This window comes from Miniopterus natalensis, chromosome 2 (genome assembly GCF_054644295.1).
Source record: "Miniopterus natalensis isolate mMinNat1 chromosome 2, mMinNat1.hap1, whole genome shotgun sequence".
NCBI lineage: Eukaryota > Metazoa > Chordata > Mammalia > Chiroptera > Miniopteridae > Miniopterus > Miniopterus natalensis.
The window spans coordinates 180,129,371-180,152,290 of record NC_142082.1 but is presented as its reverse complement, the minus strand read 5'-3'; the positions used below and the strand labels follow the sequence as shown (position 1 = coordinate 180,152,290).

Below are 22,920 nucleotides of genomic sequence, written 5' to 3'. Positions count from 1 at the left end.
CTGCCTTTTAAAGGGACCGCCCCACCCCTCCCTTGTGGGTGTAACAAGCTGGTCTCTGCCCCGCGACTCCCAGCCCCATTCCTTCTTATAGACAAGCAACGGGGAGAGCGAGCCCCCGAGATCCCGGCGCGTAGCACGGCACCCGGCACAGAGCAGGCGCTCAGTACGGAGATATTATCGAATGACCAAAGACTGCTGATCCTACTTTTGATTCTCATGTTAACTTGGTGGTGCTCTCCAAGATCACGTTTCTGGAAGCAAACTACCTGAATCTGAATCCTGGTATCCCAGTTACAGCTGTGTGGTCCTGGACCAGTTGCCTTTGCTGCGCCTGAGTTACCCCGTTTGGAAAATTACAATTATAGTGACTTTGTAGTGTGAATGTAAGGCAGTGGTTTTCAAACTTTTGCGTGCACCAGAATCCCCTAGAGGGCTTGCTGAAACCCAGATCCCTTGGCCCCGCTGCAGAGTTTCTAATTCAGCAGGTCTGGAGTGAGCCCTAGAATTTGCATTTCTAACAGGCTCTCAGGTGATGTTGATGTTGCTGGTCCCTAGACCAAACTTTGAGGTCGTGATTGTGAGGAATGAATGAGTTATGTAATGTGTATAACATAATAAATGCCACGCGTGTTTACTACACAAGCTATCTCCCCTCTCTATGCCTCAGTTTCCCCAATGGAGTAGCGGTGTCATAACTCATCCTCTACTGAAAATGAGGGTATGAATGTGAATGCATTCAGTAAAACAACATCTGAAGGAATTTTAGTAACTGGAATTACATGCCTGAATCTCCCTGTAAACAATAATATAAATGGAACCACTTTAAAATGGAACCAGAGCTGCCATCCCAGAGAAACTGCCTTATGCCTCAAATCTTTGGAGTGTTAAAATAGGGCAAAATAACCTCTGGACAGGGCCTCAGCAACCTTTTTCCCAAAGAACTGTTTGTAAAGATAACAAGAAAGCAGTTTTCATGACTAATGGAATGATGACTACTAGACTGAAAATTTAAAACATTGTTGAGTGCCCAGTTGGGTGTGGCTCAGCTGTTAAGCATCAACCCAGGATCCAGGAGATTGCAGTTTGATTCCTGGTGAAGGCACATGCCCATGTTGTAGGCTAGATCCCCAGTCGGGGGCGTGGGGGAGGCAGCCAATCAATGACTCTCATCATTGATGTTTCTATCTCTCTCTGTCCCTCTCCCTTCCTCTCTCTGAAATCAATAAAGACATATTTCTTAAAAATAAAACATTGTTTAGAATTAACATCACTATGTTATCTTCGCCAATAGAAATGCCTTCCTTCTATTGATGTAATTGTTCCCCCTCCCTGTCTCATAAATACTCCTTGTCTTTGTCTTCTAATCAGAATATTATTTGGGCTTCTGCCTGAATTAATGACTCCTTAATAGCTATCTTTCTTGGCTTCAAACAAATGCTTGTTTGCCTCTCACTTTGAGATGCTCTTTTATTCTAAGGTTAGCACTCCATTCTCAGCACATCTGCGCTGGGTGGTCCCACAGGGTCAATGATCTACAGGAGAAGCACAGGAGGCTGCAGGAGTTCAGGGTTGGCTCCTCCAGTGTGGAGTGCTTCCCTGAGGAGGTGACCGCAGAACTGAATGAGGTTGGGGATGCCAGAGGCATTAAAGACTCTTAGGACCCAACCTTCTCCTTTAATAAGTGACTGGATCCCAGAGAGCAAGTAAGCACACATGACTGAGTGCCTGCTGAGTGCAAGGCATACAGAGAAGACAATGGAACTACAGTATTATCTCAGAGAGGGGAAGTGACTTGTCCAGGGTTATACTGCTGCTCTGTGGCAAAACTGGGACTTTAACCTGATTCACTAGGCTCATGGCCCAGCATCGTGGGCCACTGGCCAGAAGGATCACTCCCCCAGTATCTAGCATAGCCCCTTTGGAGGGCAAGATGCAGTTTTAGAAAGAGCCAGGCACACAGTAGGTATATCTCTACATGAATGTTGAACCCATTCCACCAGGGTCCTCTGCCTGGAGGATTCCATGTTGGTGCTGAAAGGAAATTAGCCTCAAACCCAGGGTACAGCAGGCGGCTGCCTGAATAGCAGGGCTTCAGGGTGAAAAATAACTGCCCCTTTGACCCTTCGACCCCCAGTGGTCATGCTCTAATGTTCCCCTTGGCATCCTCCCTCTGGGAGGAAACATTGTCTTGGCTGCAATGATGCCCCTGAAGATGCCCAGCAAGCTGCCTTCTGCAGCTGGGCTGCCTCCTGTGAGTCCCAGGCACTGGGTCTCAGGGCTGCCACCAGCTCTTTCCCAGGCTCCACCCCCCCCACCCCCACCCAGACTGACTGTAGCCAGAAAGTGATGGGTCTGCGACTGGACTTGATAAATTATAAACCTTTCTGGGCTCCTTTCCTCTCCACGGTTCATTCTTTCAGTCTCCCACTGTGCTGAAGAGTGTTCTCAGGGCGTCTCCAGGATTATCTGTCCTCACAGCCTCTCGTGAGGTTGGTGCTGCTTCATCCCTGTTATACAGGCGAGGAAACACGCTCAGAGAGAAGTGATTTGACCAAAGTTACCCGGTTAGTGAGCGGTGTACAGAGCCATTCTCGCCTGCTGCCCTGGATGTGGAGTGGTTCTGCCCTCCAGAGCTTCCAGTCTGGAGCACAGACAGGCTGAGTAAGGAGACAGACGGCCGCTTATGTGAGGAACTCTGCTTAGTTGGTCTTTGCAGCCCACCCAGCCCAAGCTGCCGGCCCACATGGGGCTCAGAGAGGCCTCATCTGCCAAAGCTCCCAGTGCAGAGTGAAGCCTGCCATCTCCAGCAGGCGCTTTTGCTCCAAACTCTTCCTAGGGAGTTTCAGGTCCCCTTGCCCCAGGAAAGGAGATGAGGGACTGGCAACCCACCCAGATTCCAAAAGCTCCAGAGCCCTTTACTGCAGCTTGCTGTCTAAAGCACCCACCACCCTTGTTGAGATTATTTTTGAAATTTTTATGTTTCTTGAGCACCTACTGTGTGTGTGCGAAGCACAGCAAGAGATGGCACATTCTCGTCTGGCTGGCGTGGCTCGGTGGTTGAGCGTAAACCTACGAACCAGGAGGTCAGGGTTCAATCTCAGTCAGGGCACATGCTCAGGTTTCAAGTGTCTGGCTTGATTTCCAGTAGGGGGCATGCAGGGGGCAGCCAATAATGACTCTCATTGTTGATGTTTCTGTCTCTTTCCATCTCCTTTCCTCTCTCTGAAATCAATAAAAACATTTTTTAAAAAAAGAGAGATGGCACATTCTCTTAATAGAAATGATGATGCTGATGAGCAAAAGGAACTGCTATTTATTTAGCTCTTTACATGATTCTCTCTTTTAAGGTATGAGCCCCATTTTACTGAGGCTTAGACAGGTGCAGTCACTTGCCCAAGGTCATACAGGCAAGAAGAGCAAGTGCTGAGGGTGAGCCCAGGTGGTCTAAGGGCAGAGCTCTACTTAATTTCTTTGGACCCAGTTTCATAGGCTCATAATACACAGTGAGTCTTAAAAGAGGTGAAGGAAACCAACATTTACAGAGCCCTTACTATGTGCCATGCACCATACACCCCCCTGCATTATGCCAGCTAATCCTTGCAACAACCCCACATCGTAGATACTATAGTATTAATGCAATTTGATAGATGAGGAAACAGGTTCAGAGAGGTTCAGTAACTAATCTGAGGGCAGTGATGGAGCTGGGGTTTGAACATAGGAGTGTGATTCTGAGCCGCTTCTTTCCCAGGGCTTTGCTCTGGCTCCGTGTAGTCCCAGTTCTGGTATATTGTGGGTGTTCAGCCAGGTTAGGGGAGAAATAATGTGGGTGAACTGAGGACCAGAGAAAGGCAGTTGAGGGGAGCACTTTCTCCAACGTCCAGCAGAGGGCGATCCATCCACAGCCAGATTTCCAAAGCTGTTTCTGGGTGGCCACTTGGGTGACTCAGGAGAGCCTGGAGATTGGGCATGTGGACTCCATCCCCCTTGGCCCTCACAGAAATGTGCTCCCTAGGGGACACACCGAGGTGGGAATCTTCCACCCCAAAGGGCCCAGATGCAAATAACCCTCATTTTATAGATGCAGAAATGAAGGCTGGGGACAGATAAGACCTACCCAGGGTCCCACGGCTGCTGCTGGCTGTCCTGGAGAGTTAGATTTGCCAAGCTCCCATCCCAGAGCTCAGCTGGGTATAGTACAGTCCTGGGCATCACATTGTCACTCAGAGGCTTGAGTGCAGCAGGGATGAGAAGCCACTGCTGTTTACTATGCGCTGCATACTAAACTTGGCCTCCTTCACACGTATCACTTAATCCTCACAGCACTATGTGCTACTAGTCCCCTCACATACATGAATAAACCAGACTCAGATCCATTCATGCACACAAGGCCACACAGCTGGTAGCCCCGCACCACCATCTGCACCAGCTCTTAATAGCTCATGAAAACAAATGAGAGGGGCCCAGTAACTCTTCTCTCTGTGCTGCCTGATACCACAGCATGAATCAGTCTGTCCTTGCCTCTTTCCCCCTGGTTTCATTTATTCATCTTTTGAGCACCTACTATGTGCTGGGGCCCACTAGGTTGGGAGCTGTTTGTCACCAAGCCCCTACTGTGTACTGAGCCCAGGGGACTCAGGGGAAGATGTCACTAGCACTTAGCAGGTGTGCATCAAAGAAGTGAACAGAAGTGAAGCCTGGGGAAGTTAGTGGAGCCTGCCCCTATATACACACACGCACACAAATGAGGCTGGTTCAGGGTACAGAGGCAGCTGCCTTTATTGGGGGCCATTGGTTGGCTGGATTCACTCAAAGGCCACACACTTGATCTTGAGGTCACCTTCTGCCGCCAGGTAATTGATGACCTCCAGGTTGAGGCGGTTGGGGAACTTGAATGTATATCCATCTGACAGCTTGATAATCATGTCTGCCTGGTCGAAGGAGATGCACACCTTGGGAGTGGAAAAGGGCAGTGAGCGATGCTCCCCCAAGCGGGAGCCTTGGCACAGCCACAGCCACGGCCTGCAGGCCTTGGGCCCTCCCAGAGCCCTGACAGCCCTACTGCAGGGGCCAGGCCCCTGAGGTTGGTAGAGGGGCTAACACAGCAGGGGAGGGAGGGAGAAGGGGGAGTGGGGAGGAAAGGCAAGGTGGGACCTAGGTCTCTGGTCACGAACCCCAGCTCTGCCCCAGCCCACCTCTGTGACACTTCCAGGCTGGAAGGGGAAGACAGACTCGCGCTGCTCAGTGCCCCAGGCCCCGGAATTCTTGCTGTTACACACGATGATGTTGATGTCTCCATGTATATTGAAGCGAGGATTGAAGTGCAGGCACACATTGTTGTCATCTTTGCCCAGGTTCAGCACGAAGCTGGGGGTGACAGGCAGGAGGGGCTGAGGCCTCTGCAGGCAGCTGCAGCCCCTGGACTAACCAGTCTGTGCCACTCCGTGCACCATGAATGGATCTAGCTGGGAGAACTGATTGAGTCAAGGAGGCAGGAAACCTGATTCTAGCTCTTGGGCCAGCCACCTCCTTGCTGTGATCTTGAGTCCTTGCCCCTCTCTGGGTCTGTTCCTCATCTGCACAGTGGGGGCTGCCTGCCCAAGAAGGATCTCTAAGGGTCTTGCTGTGCTTACAGCCAAAACTCTCGCAGACAGCAGTTTGTGTCCCAGCCCTCCGGTCGAGGTAGGGGACTCCCTCCAGATGATGACCTCTGGGCATACAGGTGTCCTGTCTATCTGGTATATCTTGGCACCCTTGGTGCCCGGCATGATGGATGACATGCAACAGGTACTCAATAACTGGGGCGAATGAACAAATCCCAATAACGCACTTGCTAGGTGGAGGTAACAGCAATCCTTGCCCCTGAGGGTCTGATAAGAATGAAATGAATAGTGCACCGGGCTCTTTGATAACGTCGGCTGGTCATCTCCTCACTGAGAGACCCAGCACCTCACCCCCCCCCGCACAACCACCGTCCCCCTCGTTTTGGTTTACTGATTAACAAACTGAGGCTCAGTGCAGTTGGCTAAGCCCCAGGTCCGCCACGTGGCCGCTGAGAAAACAGACCAGCTGGCTGGATGACGAAGGAAGGAAGGACTGAAGGAATGAAAGGCTGAGGAGTGAAGAACGCAGGACAGAGGGACCGCGGAGGGAGAGCTTTGGGCGGGGCACCCCCCTCATTCCCTCTCCCCGCCCCGCCCCCGCCCCCCAGCAGCCTCAGGTCCCGCCCAGAGCCGGGAGGTGGGGACGAGCCGACGTAGGCGGCGGAGCAGCAGCTGGTTTAGTTTAAGAGGCTCCAGTGGGGAGGGGAGGGGGCGACCATGCTGGAGGCATCCAGATCCCAGGAAGAAGTGACTCATCCAGAAAACCCCGCTCCCGCCGGGGCCGCCGGAAAGAATCCCCGCCCCCACCGCCGAAGGGGAGGGGGGAGGGGGCCAGGCCGCCACGCCCCTACCTGCCCTCGGGCTGCGCCCAGGGGCTGCAGACGCGGCCCAGCCGCTGCCGCCCGCCACCCCCGCCTTCGCCCCTCACCTCTTGGCGTCGGGGGCCACCTCGCCCCGCACTCGGAGGCACTCCCCCGGTTTGAGATTCAGGTTGCTGGCGACCAGGCCCTGCGCAGACAAGACCCCGCCCAGACGGGTTAGAGGCTGCGGTGCCCGCGGAGGTGGGAGGGGGTCGTCTCCACCCTGGGAAACTGGAAGCCTGGGGAACCCGCGTGCAAGTTCTAGCCGTTCTTCCTTTGTGAGGTCCTGGGCAAGTCCCTACCCCCAACCGGGTCCGCTTCCTATCGGTAACGGGACTGAGGCTCCCGAAGCCAAGATCTGGAAGTCTTTGGGGCTCCGCTTGGGGATTTTGGAGCTGGGACGTTCCACTGCCTCATGTAATAGATGAGAGAAGCGGGCTCCTCGGGAGTGAGGGAGTTGGTGGCAAAGGAAGGCGAATGCGGGGGGGGGGGGGGAGTCTGCCCCTCTGCTGGAGAGGAAGGGGCCTGGGGCTGGGGGGCTCCCCTTCAAGCGGCTCTGCGGAGAGGAGGCCCCGAGGAGCAGGGCCAGGCGCCTCTGCAGCAGGGAGCGCGGCCTCGGCCGAGCCTGCAGCCTGGCTGGCTGGGGGTTAACGAGGTTGAGCACACAGTTTAACTGCTGGTGAGTGGTTCCTTCGGCCAAAAACTTTTCCCTCAGGGCCTGAGGAAGATTCCCGCCTCCTCTCCCCCACCCCCACCGGACCGGCCTGCACTGAGCCCTTCCACCCACTCACTCGGGCAGGCCCCCTTCCCAGGCAGCCTGCCTCTGATCCTGGCAACTCGTCAGGGCTCCCTAGCGCAGAGGGTGACTGCCCTGGCCGGGCGACTGAGGACAGCTGCAGCAGGGAGGGAGGGGACAGGAGTCTCTTTGGGGTGGAGGTGGGGAAGGGCAGTGTCATCAAAGAGCCTCCCCGGCCCCAGCTGGCCACACCCTGTGCACTCCAATTTCTCAGAGAGCTGCAGAAAGGCAGACCTTGGGAGAAATAACTGCGCTGGCCGACCCTGGAGGAATCCAGAAAATTCTTAAGCCAGAGAAAGCCTTGGGGGACCATGGTGCCCACCCCTATCTTGGAGATGCGGCCACTAAGGCCCAGGAAAAAAAGACGGTACTTGCTCAAAGCCGCACTGTCGGGACTAGAACCCACGCCCGCATCTGCCCGACTCTCCCCAGCGGCCTGCCCCACGCCATCCTGAGCCTCGGCGCGGGGCCCCTGCACTCACACAAGCCATGACCGAGGGCGGGAGGGCGGGAGGACGGTCCTGCAGACTGCGCACCAGCTGTCAGAGGCTCCGCGGGAGGGACTGTCCCCCCGGGCCGCTCCCACCCTTTTAAGGGGACCGGACCCCCCGCCCCCGGGAAGCTCAGCCAATTGTAAGTCAGGACAGGAATAGGGCCCCTGGGGGCGGAGTCAATGGACTTTTGAAGCCCGATCTGGAGCAGAGCGGACCAATCAGAGTGGTGGCCCCCTCCTTAGCCACTCCCCCAGGGTCCGCGCTCCACCTCTCATTCTCCCCCATCTCTCCCCAGCCCCCACCAAAAAAGTTGTGCTGTGGCAGGGATTGGGGGAAGCCAGTGGAAAATAGTTTGAGGATGAGCTAGGCCCAGGAGTTGGCGGGAAGGGGCTGAGGGCCAGCAGGCTGAGCTCAGGGGCTCCCCAGGAAAGACCGCTGAGGGGGTGCAGAGTCCTTCAAGGAATTAGAGCCGGGGTTCCTGAGGCTGCACGCTGGCAGGGCCAGGGCGTGACCCCCTCTGTGGGCCTATGCAGAGGGCCCAGAACCCATCAACCGCAAGGCCCTGGCCCCACCCGGGCCTCCTCCGGAAGCAGGGATTGTGGCTGCCGCTGCGCGTGCTTGTCACTAAAGCTAAAGAAAGGCTGGGCCCGGTGCCAAGTCTGAGGCAGCTGCCAGGGTTCAGGGCTCAGGCCTCAGCCCTGCTGAGGGGCCTGCTGGGGATCCTCCAAGAGCCCCTGCTTGACAGCCTCTGGCTGGTCTGAGAGGGACAGGCCTGGGAGCGGGCCCAGCTGAGCCAGGCCATGAGGGGTTAAGGTCCCTGCTCTTTGCACCCCTGTCCACTCTCCTCACAGCTCTTCCCCTGAGGCCAGGCACAGCCTTATCTTTCCACATCTGTTTAGCAAATATTTTACTGTACACCAATTAATGTACCTGGCCCTGAGCTATCTGGAAGGATTCAAAGATGAATCTTCCCAGTCCCTGCTCTCAAGGAGCCCACTGTTAGGGTGGAACCTGGCCATGAACCTAAGGAAGGAGTAGCATGATGTCAGCTCTAAGGGAGGTCAGGAGCAAGCACCTTGGTGGGATGGAGACTGTCCAGAATGTGAAGGTAGGGTCTTGAAGGATGGGTGAAGGAGGGCTGGCATTCCAGCCTGGGCAGAGGCTCCAAAATGAAAAAGCACAGATTTAGGGAACCGTGAGCATCTGAACATGGCTGGAGTTTAGGATATGTTGGGGAAATATGGAGCATGAGGCTGGGTGGCCAACAATACTTGGATCATGAAAGGCTGTTGTTCTATCTAGGGTGCTGGGGAGCCATAGAAGGTTATAGGGAAGGTGAACATTGAGGCCAGACTTGGGCTGCAGGGAAGATCACTGTAGCAACAGAATTGGGAGTGAGTTGGAGGGGTGCTCACCTCACACTCAGGTAGAGGGAGGGGTGTGGGGAGCACTGGGCAAGGTGGGAAGCTTACTACAGAAGTTGTCAACGGGACTTTCATCTCCACGTCACTGTCCTTCTGAAATTGGCAGCACCAAAAAGGAGAGAAGATGTGGACCAGGGGTGACTCACATCTGGAGGTCAGGCTAGCAAATCTGCCCTGCCCTCCATTACCTCTCCCGTCCAGCCTCCACTGTCCCGCACCCCACAGACCACCTTCCTCCAGATGACTCAAGTCCACAGGATGCCGGGGGAGTACTTGGGATTGCAAGGCAGGCCACAACCACAGCGAGCCCCCCCCCCCAAGACTGCTGCCTCAGAAATCAGCCACAGCAGCCTCACTTTTTCCTTCAGGGCCTTCCCCAAACCTCAGCCTAGGGAGGGGTTGGGGCCCAGCTCAACTGCCTTTCCTCTATGCTTCCTCTCCAAGGGCCACAGGCACCCTTTCTGCCTGATCAAGGAGTCAGGGCTTTTCAGGAGGAGTCCCAGACCAGAATAGAGGTGCTTCAGCCACAGTCCTTGACCAACTGCCATCAGGTGGGCCTGGCAGGCTGCCAGCCCTGAGTTAGGCTCTCAGGGTCCTGAGAACTGCTTCTCTGTTCTTCCCCCAACCTGGAAGCTGTGCCCATCACCAAGAGCGTTTGCCATTGGATGAGGGGCTGCTTTACTCCCCTTCAGCATCTGGCCAGCCGAGGGCTGGCAGAGGCCGTGTGGTGTGGTGAATAGGCCCCCGGAAAGCCCCTTTGGGAGTCTGGAGACTTGGGTGTAGGTCCTGGTCCTGCCATGCCCTCCCCAAGGCATCCTGGTGAGCCCCTTCTCCCTGCTTGCCTCAGTCTCCCCGTCTGTACACTGGGGAGGTGAAACCCTGTTCTTCTGTACAAGGTTAGTACAGGGAGTAGTTCTGGTCGGAATAGATTTTCTGTGTGTGTGTGTGTGTGTGTGTGTGTGTGTGTGCCAGCGTGGACACACATGCGTGTTTTTCATAGTCTCATAATGTCTTAGTGTCCCTGCCCAGGCTGCTTACCTTCTAATGTCAATACCCCTGGGAGGTCCCTCCACCTCCACCTCCACCTCATCAGTCCCGTCCGGCCTAGGCTCTCCAGATTCCCGTGTACCCTATAACTGGGGCTATGGTTTTCCTGGGGGGAGGAGTAGGGACAGGTGGCATTGTGCAGTGGCGCCCACTTATCTGCCAGGCCTTGTGCCCGGCGCCTCCTTTCATACATTATCTCATTTCGTCTTCACCTCACCCTTTCTTGTCTGCCAACAGGGCTGAACTGCACAGGAAAGTGGCTCTGGGCCCTGAAATGAATTCGAGGTTGGAATCTGGAGACGAAAGGCAAGTCCTGGTTTGGGGGCTACCTGGCTGTGACTGTAGCCAAATCCTTGACCTCCCTGAACCTGCTTCCAGGCCTGGAAAGTGGGAATGTCACCCAGTCACCAGCTGGTTGGAGAATTACAGGAGTGATGCATGAGGGACTCAGCATTAGTTCTCTCATCTGCGCCTCCCCAGGCCAAGGCCCCCTCCCCCAGGGACTCTCCTCCCCCTTCACCATTCGGCACTGGGGGTGGTGGGCTCTCTGGAATTCCTCTCTCCTGCAGGCTGGACCTTGGCCACTGCCTAAGAGATGAGCTAGGCTTCCTCGGGCAGGAGATCCAGAACAGTGCAGCCCTTCCCAGCCTGCCCTGCCCCCGTGAAGGCTGCGCCTCCTCCAGCCGGCAGTTGTGGAGAGGGCTGCTGGTGGGCCCACTGAAAACCCCTGCCAACCTGGTTGGCCCAGGTGGGGAAGGTGATCAGAGCCAGGAGTCCTAGATGTCAGAGCAGGGAGGGACCCCAGATACCACTTCCTTATTTGATTATATAGCAACCCCCCAGCGATGGTGGCCACTTGACCAAGGTCACACAGGAAGCTGGGGCTGAAGCTTTTTATCTGCTGAGCCAAGGAAAGAACACTGTGGACCTGGCATTTCTGAACCTCAAGCAATGATCTTCTTTGGGCCCTACTCCATGAAGGATAGAAAGGACTAGTGTGGGGGTGGGGAATGCCGACCCTGCCCCCACTTCAGGCACTTTTCCAACTGGTTTGTGCAGGAGCCTGCCCCTCTCCCCCCACTTACCTTGCTCATCCATTCTCTCCTCCTTGCCTTTGCTCGTGCTGGTGCTGTCCCTCCCACCCAGCCACCTCCCTGAACACAGCCAAGGTCTGTCCCCCACTCTGGTCACAGGCCTCGACGGGCTTTTGGTGACCTGCCCCTCTTCTCATACGAGGTCTGGCTGGGGCCCAGGCCCTGCCATTCATTAGCCCTCCAGGGCTCAGGCATGGGGCTTTTTCAGTTTTGTTTTGTTTTAAATATTTTCTTTTGTCATAATTATAGACTCTGGGGAGCTAAGAGCTTTTTAAGAGCTTAAATATTTGAAACCTGAAGGAAAAAAAAAAAAAAGTATTGGCTCCCAAATCCTAAAACTGTAAAGCTGGAATTAATAAATGTTTACTGTGCTCAAACTTAAAAGATGGTAGTTGTAAAACTTTCATTACATTTGAAAACAATTTTGTAGGTTGAATTTTCTTACTTCAAAAGTGAGCCGAAGTCTTCCTAGAGGTTGGTCCCTCCCAAATTAGATCCTTATAGCCAAATAATGTCTCAAACAAAAGTATAAAAATACTTTGAAAAATGTGTAGCAAAAAAATCCCACATATATATAATATGGGATGTGGATGATTTTAAATGTTTTCTATGATGTGCCTGGGGCCTGTGTATCAGGAGAGTTTTTTTGTTTTTTAAATATATCTTTATTGATTTCAGAGAGAGGGAAGGAGAGGGAGAGAGAGAGAAACATCAATGATGAGAGAGGCATTGATCGAGCCCACAACCCAGGCATGTGCCCTGACCGGGAATCGAACCCTGATTGCCTGGATCCCAGGTCGACGCTCAACCGCTGAGCCACGCCCGGCCAGGCAGGAGAGTTTTTGACTACAAAACAGCGGAAATTGCTTTAAAGTGAAGGGAACCATTCACATAACAAGAAGTCTGGAGCTAGGAGGTTTCCACGGTGAGTTAATTCAGGGGCTCAGTGAAATTTATCAAAGATCTGGGTTCTTGTCTGATCACGGATGGTGGCTGTGTAGACAATCCTTGCTCTTAGGAAAGACACGCTAAAAGATTTGGGGTGAACTGTCTTAACATCTGCAATGTACTCCGTTAAAACGGTAAATATATAAACAATGGTTAAGCAAATTGGGTAAATTTCAACAACTGGGAATCTAGGTGAAGGGCATATGGATGTTCATTTGCTCTTCTTACACCTCTCCTGTTGGTCTGAAACTTTTCTAAATTGAAAGTTGAAGAGTGTAAGATAAGAAATGTATATTTGGTCTCTGACCCCAGTTAGTAACAGAGTTCCTAAAACCCTTGTAATTTCCTAAGAAACAGAGATGCTAAAAGCATCTTTTGTTCTAATATTTGGTCTATGATCCCGGGACCCCAGGTCCCAACACAGAGCCCCTAAATCCCTTTGGCATTTCCTGGGTAATAGGAATATATATATATTTAATTGATTTTAGAAAGAGAGGGGGAGGGAGAGAAACATCGATGTGAGAGATACATGGATCAGTCGCCTCCTGAAAACGCCCTGACTGGGGATCAAACCCACAATCTAGGTATGTGCCTTGATAGGGAATCGAGCCCATAACCTTCCCATGGTGCATGGGTCAATGCTCCAACCAAGCCACACTGGCCAGGGCTGGAATCTCTGTTGTTCTAATAAGGTGACTCTTGGTGGGCTCCTGGATGGCTTCAGGATGCGGCTGGTCACCAGAAAGACAGAGCCATAATTAGGAGTTTGGGACTTTCAGCCCCACCCCCCATCCTCCCACGAGAGGAGGGGCTGGAGATTGAGTTAACAATCAGTCATGACTACGTGATGACGTCTCCATAAAAATCCCCAAAGTACAGGGTTTGGAGAGCTTCTGGGTTGGTGAACACACCTACCTGCTCGGAGGGTGGCGGGTTTGCATTTGGGATGCCCCTGGGTCTCCCCCTGTGTATCTTTTCAGCTGGCTGTTCATCTGGATCCTTTCATATAATAAATTGGCAAACCTAAGTGTTTCCCTAAGTTCTGTGAACCATTATAGCAAACTATCCAACCCGAGGAGGGGGTTATGGGAAGCTCTGATTTACAGCTAGTTGGTCAGAAGTACCTGGGACGTGTGACTGGCATCAGAAGTGGGGGGAAAGTCTTGTAGGACTGAACCCTTAATCTGTCGTTCTGCACTCCCTCAGGGTAGCGTCAGAATTGAATTAAATGGTAGGACACCAGAAAACCCACACGTTTGGTGTCAGAAGTATTCTGTGGGCAGAGGAAAGTTTTCCCTTCCAGTTGGCGTCAGAGAAGTGGGATTTGCTAGAACGGCCCTGGCTCATGGAAACATGTGGTCTGGGAAGAGAAAGGGAGAAAGGCAGGCACGAGGAACCTTTGGTTCCTGGGCGCCACGTCACCAGTCACCCATGGCGTGGAGCAGCAGCTCCGCTCCAGTAACTGTGAGTTATCAACGGCGTCTGGAGATGTCTCTAACTCTCAGAGAGCTGGCTTACTGGATGCCTTGAGGAAATGCAAAGAAAGCAAAATATATAGTCCCTTGGTTATGGTTATTGGTGAAATCAAGAGTGGTGGGTGGAAACTAGACGCTAGATCAAGCTCAGATTTCAGTGAGTCTCTCATCACTGATGTTTCAACTCCCTCCCTCCCCTCCCTTCCTCTCTCTGAAATCAATATATTTTAAAAAAAACCAAACGATTAACTACCCAAGACTGGGATGCCCAGCCCATCTGATTCATATGCCACCAAGTGCCCCTGAGGGAAATCAGGATTCTGTCAGCAAGGAAGGTAGGGAGTGGCTGCTAGGTCCAGAGTGAGGCCAGGGAGGCAGGTATTGCCCTCCTCTGGGGGGCACAGGACTCAGGCTGGTCAATAGCTGTGCTCCATCCCCTTGGGCACAGGACCCAAGCCAGCCCAATGAGTCTGCCCTGGTACATTGGTTGGGTGAGAGGTACCCAGTCTGGGATGCACCACAGCCGAGTGAGGCCCACACCTGGAGTGCTGGACCGCCTCATGGGACAGCCATAGCTCCCTCATGCCTTAGCCAGGGTGAGCCGAGTTTCTGTCACAGCCCAGTCTCCACAGTGCAATCTGCTGGCTTCACGACGCAGCCCGGCCCAGTCCAGCACTCCCACTGTCCAAGAATCATCACATGGACAGAATTCCCCACACTTCCAAGACCTACCTCTCACTCCACAAATAAGGAAGCAGGCTGAGCAGAAAGGGGCTTGGGCAAGCTCAAGTGACAAGTAAATGGGTGCGAGCCAGGGCTGGAACAGTCGTGGCATCTCCCCACTTGGCATCTGTAGGTCGCTCTGGGCTGCCCTGTGGCCAGCTCACAGATGAGCACCCACTCTGCAGGAGGCGCTGGGGAGGCCTGGAGCTCAGGGCTGGCAGGGCAGTCACAGCAGCACCCCAGGTGTGAAGGACGCCCGAAGTGGTGTGTGTGCCGCAGTATCTCACCTGAGCTCCCAGAGGGTGGGGACCTGTCTCCCCCTCAGTCTCTGGAGTCAGCCAACATAATTCCAGTCCTGCCTCAGGTGATCTCAGGTGAGCCCTTGTGAAAGTTAGCATCACATTTCCAATCTGCATTCCCCAAGTACCTTTGTAAAATGGGATGAGTGATACAAGCTTGCTGGGTTTTCTGAAACAAATGGCTACATAAAGACTCAGCCAGGGGCAACGTGCTACTGAGTTAGGTAGCAATGCAGAGCACCCTGGAACTGGGGTGGCTCACTTCGCACAGCGAGGGTCATGATGGGCCAGTTCTGGAGACCAGGCTCAGCCAGGGCCTCTGCCTCCCACCCGCCTCGCACAGACTTGAACCCACGCAGGTGCTCCCACTCCCCTTTATTAAGGACGGGAGGACTAGTTACAACAGGGGTGGAGGTGGCAGGGGAGGCCCAGCCCCCACCCCACCATCACTGGCACACGATAATAAATAAATAAATAGCTGGGGCGGGCACGGGGGAGAAGTGGCACAACAAACAATGACGGCACAGGGATGGACACAAACGCCCCCACTCGAGCTATGGCCACCATCAACACTGGACTGGTACCATGATCAGGAGAGGGTGGGGCTCTCGGCTACAGAGGCCCTCAGAGCCACTGAGTGGCCCCCTGGATAGCAGTGTTGGTGGACGGGGGTCTTTAGTACGTGGACCTTATTTATTGACAGAAATCTGGAACCCTGGCTCATCCAGTCAGACCCAGATTGTCAAGAGGCCACCGTCTCTCAGACTTCTGTTCTATTCAGGGTCATTATTAGCTGTCCTGATTGACCTACCCAGGAACTAGGACAAGAAAGGGTCATTGTCACAGCCTTATGATTGATCCAGTCAGACATCCAGGTCATTGCTACTTAGGCTCTCAACTGGTCCACTCAGGACCCAAAATCAATGAATCACTATGACTTAGCCTTCTGACTGGTCCATTCAGGGCTCAGGACAACATGGTTTGTGGTTACAAAGACCTCTCATTGGTCAACAGGAACCCAAGGCCAGGACCTAGGGAGCAGGTAGAGCTCTAGAGGCCCCAGGGAGGGGTGTAGGAATTAAGTGCTCAGGGTTGAGGGAAATCTTCAGTGGGTACCAGGGCCCAGTTTTCAACAAGGGAGGTCCCAGGGCAGGAAATAAGGCCACCTTGGCTGGGTCATGCCAGGGCAAACCAGTGGGGCAAGGGGGTCAGCAAAGAGTGCTTAGCCACCCCTGGGAGGGGGTATTAGGGCCCTAAAACCTTCCCTGGGTCCCAGCCCCACCAGGGTGTAGAAACTAGGGCCAGAGAGCCAGTGGCACTTAATGCAGCTCCCGGCCCATCACCTCCATCTACGGGATCAGGGTGGGGAAGGGGTGGGGCTGTGGTTGCAGATCAGGTGGGCTCAGTCCTCCAGCCCTCCCATTAAGTCTGCGATGCTCTCCACGTAGTAATGGGGCACCAGGTCCTGCTGGCTGGCTGCCAGGTAGGCCTGGGCCTCCTCCAGGCGAGACACGCCCGTGAGCGTGAGCACGGTGGTCATGCCACAGCGGTGGCCAAAGAGGATGTCGGTCTCCAGGCGGTCGCCCACCATGAGCATGCGGGCGGGGTCCACGCTGAAGTGCTCCTTGATGCACTCGAACATGTAAGGGCTGGGCTTGCCCACGACCAGGGCCTGGCGTCCTGAGGCGGTCTCTACCGCAGCAGCCAGGCTCCCTGTGCCTGCAGGGAGATGGAGACTCGGTCAGCGCAGGGAGGGGGCAGGGAAAGAATCCAGGCCCTGAAACTGGAATCCTGAGGGAGGCAGCTTAGCACGGGGGTACAATTAGGCACTGGAGCCCTGGCAGGGTAGCTTGGTTAGAGTGTCATCCCGATACACCCAGGTTGTGGGTTCAATCCCTGGTCAGGGCACATACAAGAATCAACCAAGGACATAAGTAAGTGGAACAGCAAATTGATGTCTCTCTCTCTCCCTAGAGTCAAAAGGCCTGCTTCCAAATCTTACTGTAGTGGTGAAGAGCCCAGACTCTGCAACCAGATGCCTGAATTCAGACTCCATCTCCACCTTTCTCGGGCAGGCTCCTTAACCTCCCCGTGCCTCAGTTTCCCCATCTTTACTATGGCACTTATCTCATGGGGGTATTGTAAGGGCTGAATGAGCCAGTGCATGTACCTGGGTCTGTCTGAGGTTCACTATTCTACCCTGGCAGCTATGTGTCTTCAGGCAAGCCACTCCACCTCTCTGAGTTTCTTTGGACTTGCTGGAAAAGATCCAAGGAATGCCTGCCTTCAAAGAGGCGCCGCGCCCAGCTGGGTGTGGCTCAGCGGTTGAGCATTGACCTAGGATCCAGGAGATCGGGGTTAGATTCCCGTTCAGGGCACATGCCCGGGTTGTGGGCTCGATCCCCAATGACTCTCTCATCATTGATGTTTCTATCTCTCTCTCCCTCTGCCGCCCTCTCTCTGAAGTCAATAAAGAGATATAAAAAAAAAAAAAAAAAAAAAAAAAAAGAGGCGCCGCTGTAGACATCCCAGGGCAAGTGCTTTGGAAATGGAAAAGCACTTCCCAAGCAGCAGGTGTGGTAATGGCTACAAGAACGTGTATTCTTGGCACTGGAACTGGCACAGCGCTTTTGGAACACAGCAGGGCACAGAAACGTTCGCACCTCTGACCCAGCAGGTTTCCACCGGGACAGTGGTCACAAGAAGAGAATTCAGACTGGAGACAAAAAGCTACATGCTTGAAAATGTCTGTGGCCACAGTGACTATAATACCCAAAATTGTGGACCACGCCCAAGTGGTTAACAATAGGAGGACTGTTTAGAAAAGGACAGTTCTGACTCCTCGCCATGTGCCCCACACAATGAGTCCACTGTGCCCACCCCACAGGCACATCTTTGTGCCAGAATGTTCTGCCTTCACACTAATGTCCCTGAACAAATGATGATGATAATAATAATCACAATTTATTAAGCACATTTTAAAGCGCCAAGGGATGTGCTGGGTGTTCATGAAAGCCCATTTTACAGATGAGAAAACTGACGCCCAGTGACATTAAGTAACTTGTCCAGGGTTGCACAGCTTAAAAAGTGGCAGATAAATTGCATTCAGGTAGGTATGACTCACTCATGTGCTGGGCCAGCTTCTACTCATTTGGGAGCGCTAAGTGTTTCATTTTCAGGAATTCTGTGAGCTGGTGGTTAAACAAAGCCATTGTTTAAAGTCCACTTACATAAACTTACAATCAAATGAATTATGTTTAAAACAAAGGTAATACATTCTCAAAACTCATCACTTCCTAATAATTTTACCAATATCTATGCTTGTAAGATGACTTATATCTGTACCAAAGGAAATACTATATAATGGTGTGCACACATCTTCCCAATTCTGTGTTCAGTAACTTCACATTGGTAGCATGAAAATCCACCATGGTGGGAGTATTTGTACCACAGACATGGGCGAATGGTATAAATCAAGGCTCCCCAAATGACTACACATTTATCAGTACACTGCTGGTCTGGCCTCAAGGGCTCTGGCCTCCTATCTCCTGTCTCACAGCCTATTAAGCCAAAGGCTCAGAAGGGTCAAGTGGCCCCAGACAAGGAGAACTTCCCCTGTGTCACAGGACCAGGGCAGAGCTGGCTCAGAGCAATACCACTGGGCGGTTCTCCCTGACATTTGACTTAGAACTCGCCTACTTGTTTTCGTAAGTGGGTAGGGAAGAAAAGCCATTTGCCCCCTTGGTGAGAGACTCTTTCTAGGATGGGAAGGGCTCAACTGAGTCACCCTCGAGTTTCTCTCGGCTCAAGAAAGTTCTCAGCTGTCAGCTTCTTCCTCTTTCATCAGGACAGGGCGGATCATCCTCGGCCCCCATTTCACCCTCTCGGCTAATATCTACTGAGACCCATATACACACCGGGCACTGTGCTAGGCACTGGGATAGAGCAGTGAACACAAGGAGCCCTACCCTGGGGGAGTGAACGTCTTAGCTGGGGAGTCTGTGAACTCAATTCAGTCCTCAGACCACCACGATCTCCTCTTAACATCCTATAATCCAAGACTGTCACATGTTTTGGTGGTGACGTATTCCTGACACAGCAGGCATTTCTATTTGCCAGCTCAAGTGGCTGCCACATGGTTTTAAGGTAAACATAATTTAGGAAACCTGCAGAGGGAGGGGACACTGAGGTGAGAGATCTGCATTATTTCAGATTTTATGCATAACGGAGGCCTTTATTAATATTTGTAACCACTGTCTCAAAGCTGCATCGTTCAGTGTACAGACCTGACGCACTGCTATACTTCCGCACTTGTTAAACCTCTGCCTCCCCCTCTAGGCTGTGGGAATGACTGGCAGTGCACAGCCAACCGGGTGCTGAGACGGAAGGGGCAGGAGCGGGCAGGGCCTGCCCTCTCCCGTTATTCCACACCGCCCTTCCTGAGTCCTGGGGGCCTCTTAACCCACAGCCTTAATCTGAGCTTTGAGGCCTCCGGGGAGAAACTCACTTTTCACAGCATGGCCTAGACAGGCAGGAGCTGCTGCAGCTGGGGGAGCCCTCACTTTGGGTTTATAGGAAAACTGAGGTTGGAGTGGTCATGCAGCAAGTAGGCATGCAACAGAGCTAGGACAGGCCTAGAACTATAGATTCCCAGCCTAGAACTGGTTCTGCCATAGCCCAAGCTCTGTTCTATGTTTCTTTCTCTTTTTTTAACGCAATTTCCTTTTTTAGTAAGATGGCTTTAAAGAAAAATGTCTTTATTGATTTCAGAAAGAGGGAGAGAGATAGAAACATCAATGATGAGAGAGTCATTGATTGGCTGCTTCCAGCATGCCCCCCACTGGGGTAGAGCCTGAAACCTGGGCATGTGCCCTGACTGGGAATCGAACTACGATCTCCTGGATCAAAGGTTCATGCTCAACTGCTGAGCCACGCTGACTGGGCTTTTCTTTTTTTAAAAAAGATATGTTTTTATTGACTGTAGTGAGAAAAGGAGAGAGAGAGATAGAAACAATGTGGATCGGCTGCCTCCTGCACGCCCCCTACTGGGGATCAAGCCCACAACCTGGGCATATGCTCTGACTGGGAATGGAACCAGGGACCTCTGGTTTTGGTACCAGGCTTTGGTATCAACAACTGTTTGGGTCAGTCGCCAGCAAGGAGGGAGTGATGGGAGAGCTGTCCCTGACCTCAGCCTACTCACTGGGGTACTGACTTGTCCACACACTCACTACTGTCAATTAACGTCTGCTACCATCTGCTCTTGTCTAAGTTGAACCGTCCAAGACGTAGGAACCTCCACCTGTTCCTGCCTCCTCTGCAGGTCTGAGTACCCCGATGACAGCAGTGAAGAAAGAGTGCCTTCAATGGAGGGGGTGGGGGTTGGGTGGCCACAAGAGCCAAGTTCAGGTCCCTGAACTCTTGGGCAGCTCACTCCCCTTCTCTTAGCCTCAGTTCCTTTAACTGACAAATGGAACAATAACCCCCATCTCCAGAATAATTTGGAAACGAAATAACGGATACTGAGGTGCTATAACATGGGCTCTGGATACCCATTTGACAGCCAGGGGAGATGCTCTGAGGTTATGTAATGAACAAGATTACAGAGCCCTGGAGCTGGAACTGGACTCAGGTCAAACTCCAACCACCTCCTGTGCTCCTGCACACCTGCCTCCGGACATGGTGTTCCAACTCCCCAACAGGAAGACCATCCTTCCAGGTTTTGTCCTCAAATCTCCCATCTCACCCCAACAGCTGGTGAGACAAAATGACAGGATTCCTTGGGGCTGGTTCAGAAAGGTTAGGGGCTGGGAGTCAGGGTATCTGGATTCCGCCTGCAATCCCAAGAGCCATAGGGGGCCTCAATTTCCTCATCTGTCAAACGGGGACACCACTGCTGTCCCCTCACAGTGTGGCAGCTGCAAGAATTACCAGGCCTTGACACGAAAGCACCCTGGGCTCTTTCTGGGTGGTAGCCGCGCTAGCAACCCTCCGGTTCCCTACCTGTCACCCGGACACGCCCCTCCCCCGACCCTCACCACCAGGCATGAAGGTGAAATACCAGGTCGCCCCCTTCACCTCGCTTTCCTTGCCACCCTCGCGCTCACCAGGGGTCCGGCTGCCGTCGCTGAGCGGGTGCCACGGATCGCGGTCAGTAGCCACAAGCAGGCAGTCGGGGTCGCGCAGGTGCGCACACGCCTCGCTCAGCTTGGCAAAGGAAAAGTGCTCGTCGTAGCCCACGAGCACCGCACGCACGCGCGGGGCCGCGCCCGGGTCTTCGCCGGGGTCCCCGGCTAAGCGCAGCCCCGCGGCGCGCAGCTCGGCGCGCAGCCCCTCGCCGCCCAGCACGAACACTGCGCCCGGCGCGTCCGGCGGCCCCGGCAGGCGCTGGCGCAGCAAGCGCGCGGCGCACAGCGCGGAGCTGAAGAGCTGCTCAGCGCGCAGCCCACCGAAGCCGAGGCGCGCGAAGCGGAGGGCCAGCTCCGGCCGCGCGCGCCGGCTGTTGTTGCTCACGAACAGCGCCGCCTTGCCGGCCTGCGCCAGCCGCTCCACCAGCTCCGGCGCGCCCGGTACGACGCGCTCGCCGTTCCACAGCACCCCGTCGCAGTCGAACAGGACCCCCTGCGCCCGGCCCAGCACGTCGCGCAGGGCCGCGCCGCACAGCCGCTCGCAGCGCGCCATGCAGCCAGCTGGCTGCCCGCACGCCCGCGCCGCGCCGCGCCGCTTTCTTTCCGCGGGCACGGTGCGCTCGCCCGCATCCCGCTGCCTCGCACCAGCCAATCGGAGCGCCGGGAGGGCCAGGGGGCGGGGTTACAGTCTGGCTCGCGGCCAATGGGGGCGAAAGTCTCGGAAAGGAGCGAGGCTGCGAGTAAGCGGAGCTTGGAGAGAAGGGCGGAATCGCTGTCGGCGCCGAGGGGAGAGCACCAATGAGGACCTCGCTTGGTCATTCGCCCTGCCTCCCGGCTCTGCTGGGCCAGTCGCCGCTGAGTTTTAACCCCGATTAGCCTCTCACATGGGTGGGAGCCTGGGAGACTGACGCTCTTCTTGGCCAATAACGAGTTACAAGTAGAAAATGTGGCGCGAATAGCGCTATGCCCCCAGCCAATCAGAAGCTTAGGAGAGCTGGTTACTAAGAGGAAAGCAGATGCTAAAGGAGATGTCTTTGGGTCATTATCTCCTTGCCCTCTGAACTGTGGATGCTCCAGGTCTGAGCGAAGTTGCGAGAAGCATGTGGGGATGATGGGGACAGAGGCGCATGGTGTCTGCTTGAGCGCTGGGGCCCTTGGCTACACCAGTGCTTCTCTAGGCTGGCTGTGCTGCAGTCCCCTGGAGCACTTATTTTTAGATATAATTTACATACAGTAAGATGTGTAGATCTTAAGTGTAAAGTCTGATGACTTGACAAATTCTTTTTAAAAATACCCATGCATGGTAGGACCCCAGAAAATCTGCTTTAATTGTTTTTGGTGTAGCCTGGCGTTTTTGGTTTCTTTGTTTTGAATTACCAAGGATTCTACTGTGAGGCCAGAGTGGAGAGGCTCTGGGCCAGAGGCAGCCTGTCACCAACCACCCCAGGGAGAGAAAGAGCTAGAGCAGCAGTGGCCAGTTGCCTGGGGCAGTGATGGGGTGAGCAGCAGTGGCCAGTTGCCTGGGGCAGTGATGGGGTGAGCAGGATGCCAAGGCCCCCCTTGGGGAGGGATGTCTGAGAAGGCTCTGAAGACCTATTTGACCGCCAGAAGCAACAGGAGCTCCAGAGATCTGGGCAAAGCCACATCTGGTAACCCAGCCTTTAAGTGCAGATACTTTGTTCCCCAATGCCGTGGCCTTTGTCACAGGTGCCTAGGTGGTCTCCATGGCTTGTAATGTTCTTCCTTCTTCCCTGACTTTTTTACTTGGCCAGCTCTTCAAAGACTCCCCTTGCATATCACCTCCTCTAGGAAGCTTTCCTTGACCTCCACCATACGGACCCACTACAATATGGGCTCCCAGTTGTCATGATACTTGATTGTAATGATCAGTTCTGCCTGTCCCCAGGAGCATCTACGGCTGTGTCAGGGACCTAGCCTAGGGTCTGGTAGAGCAGCCTCAGGGAAGGTTTACAGACAGATCCATCCCTGCTCCTGGGTACACCTTCCCTGCCTTCTCTAGGAACACTGCAGA

At 53.9% G+C, this 22,920-nt stretch overlaps 2 protein-coding genes across 3 annotated transcripts; both read right to left on the bottom strand.

Annotated features, from left to right (window-relative positions):
- Nucleotides 1–4,751: 4,751 nt before the first annotated feature.
- LGALS1 (galectin 1) lies at nt 4,752–7,839 on the bottom strand. Its single transcript, XM_016223263.2, has 4 exons — nt 7,739–7,839; nt 6,529–6,608; nt 5,193–5,364; nt 4,752–4,949 (listed from the first exon to the last, which is right to left on the bottom strand). The coding sequence occupies exons 1-4, from the start codon at nt 7,745–7,747 to the stop codon at nt 4,803–4,805; spliced, it is 408 nt and encodes a 135-aa protein (XP_016078749.1). The 5' UTR covers nt 7,748–7,839; the 3' UTR covers nt 4,752–4,802.
- A 7,281-nt stretch (nt 7,840–15,120) lies between these two features.
- PDXP (pyridoxal phosphatase) lies at nt 15,121–21,441 on the bottom strand. 2 transcript variants are annotated; one of them, XM_016223120.2, is made up of 2 exons: nt 20,868–21,441; nt 15,121–16,479 (listed from the first exon to the last, which is right to left on the bottom strand). In XM_016223120.2, exons 1-2 carry the CDS (start codon nt 21,439–21,441, stop codon nt 16,163–16,165), a joined length of 891 nt encoding a protein of 296 aa, XP_016078606.2. In that variant the 3' UTR covers nt 15,121–16,162. The 2 variants fall into 2 exon arrangements, 1 of the variants encoding a protein (XP_016078606.2); XR_015714010.1 differs by lacking the exon at nt 15,121–16,479 and adding an exon at nt 17,712–17,951 and having other exon boundaries at nt 20,868–20,954.
- Nucleotides 21,442–22,920: the final 1,479 nt, after the last annotated feature.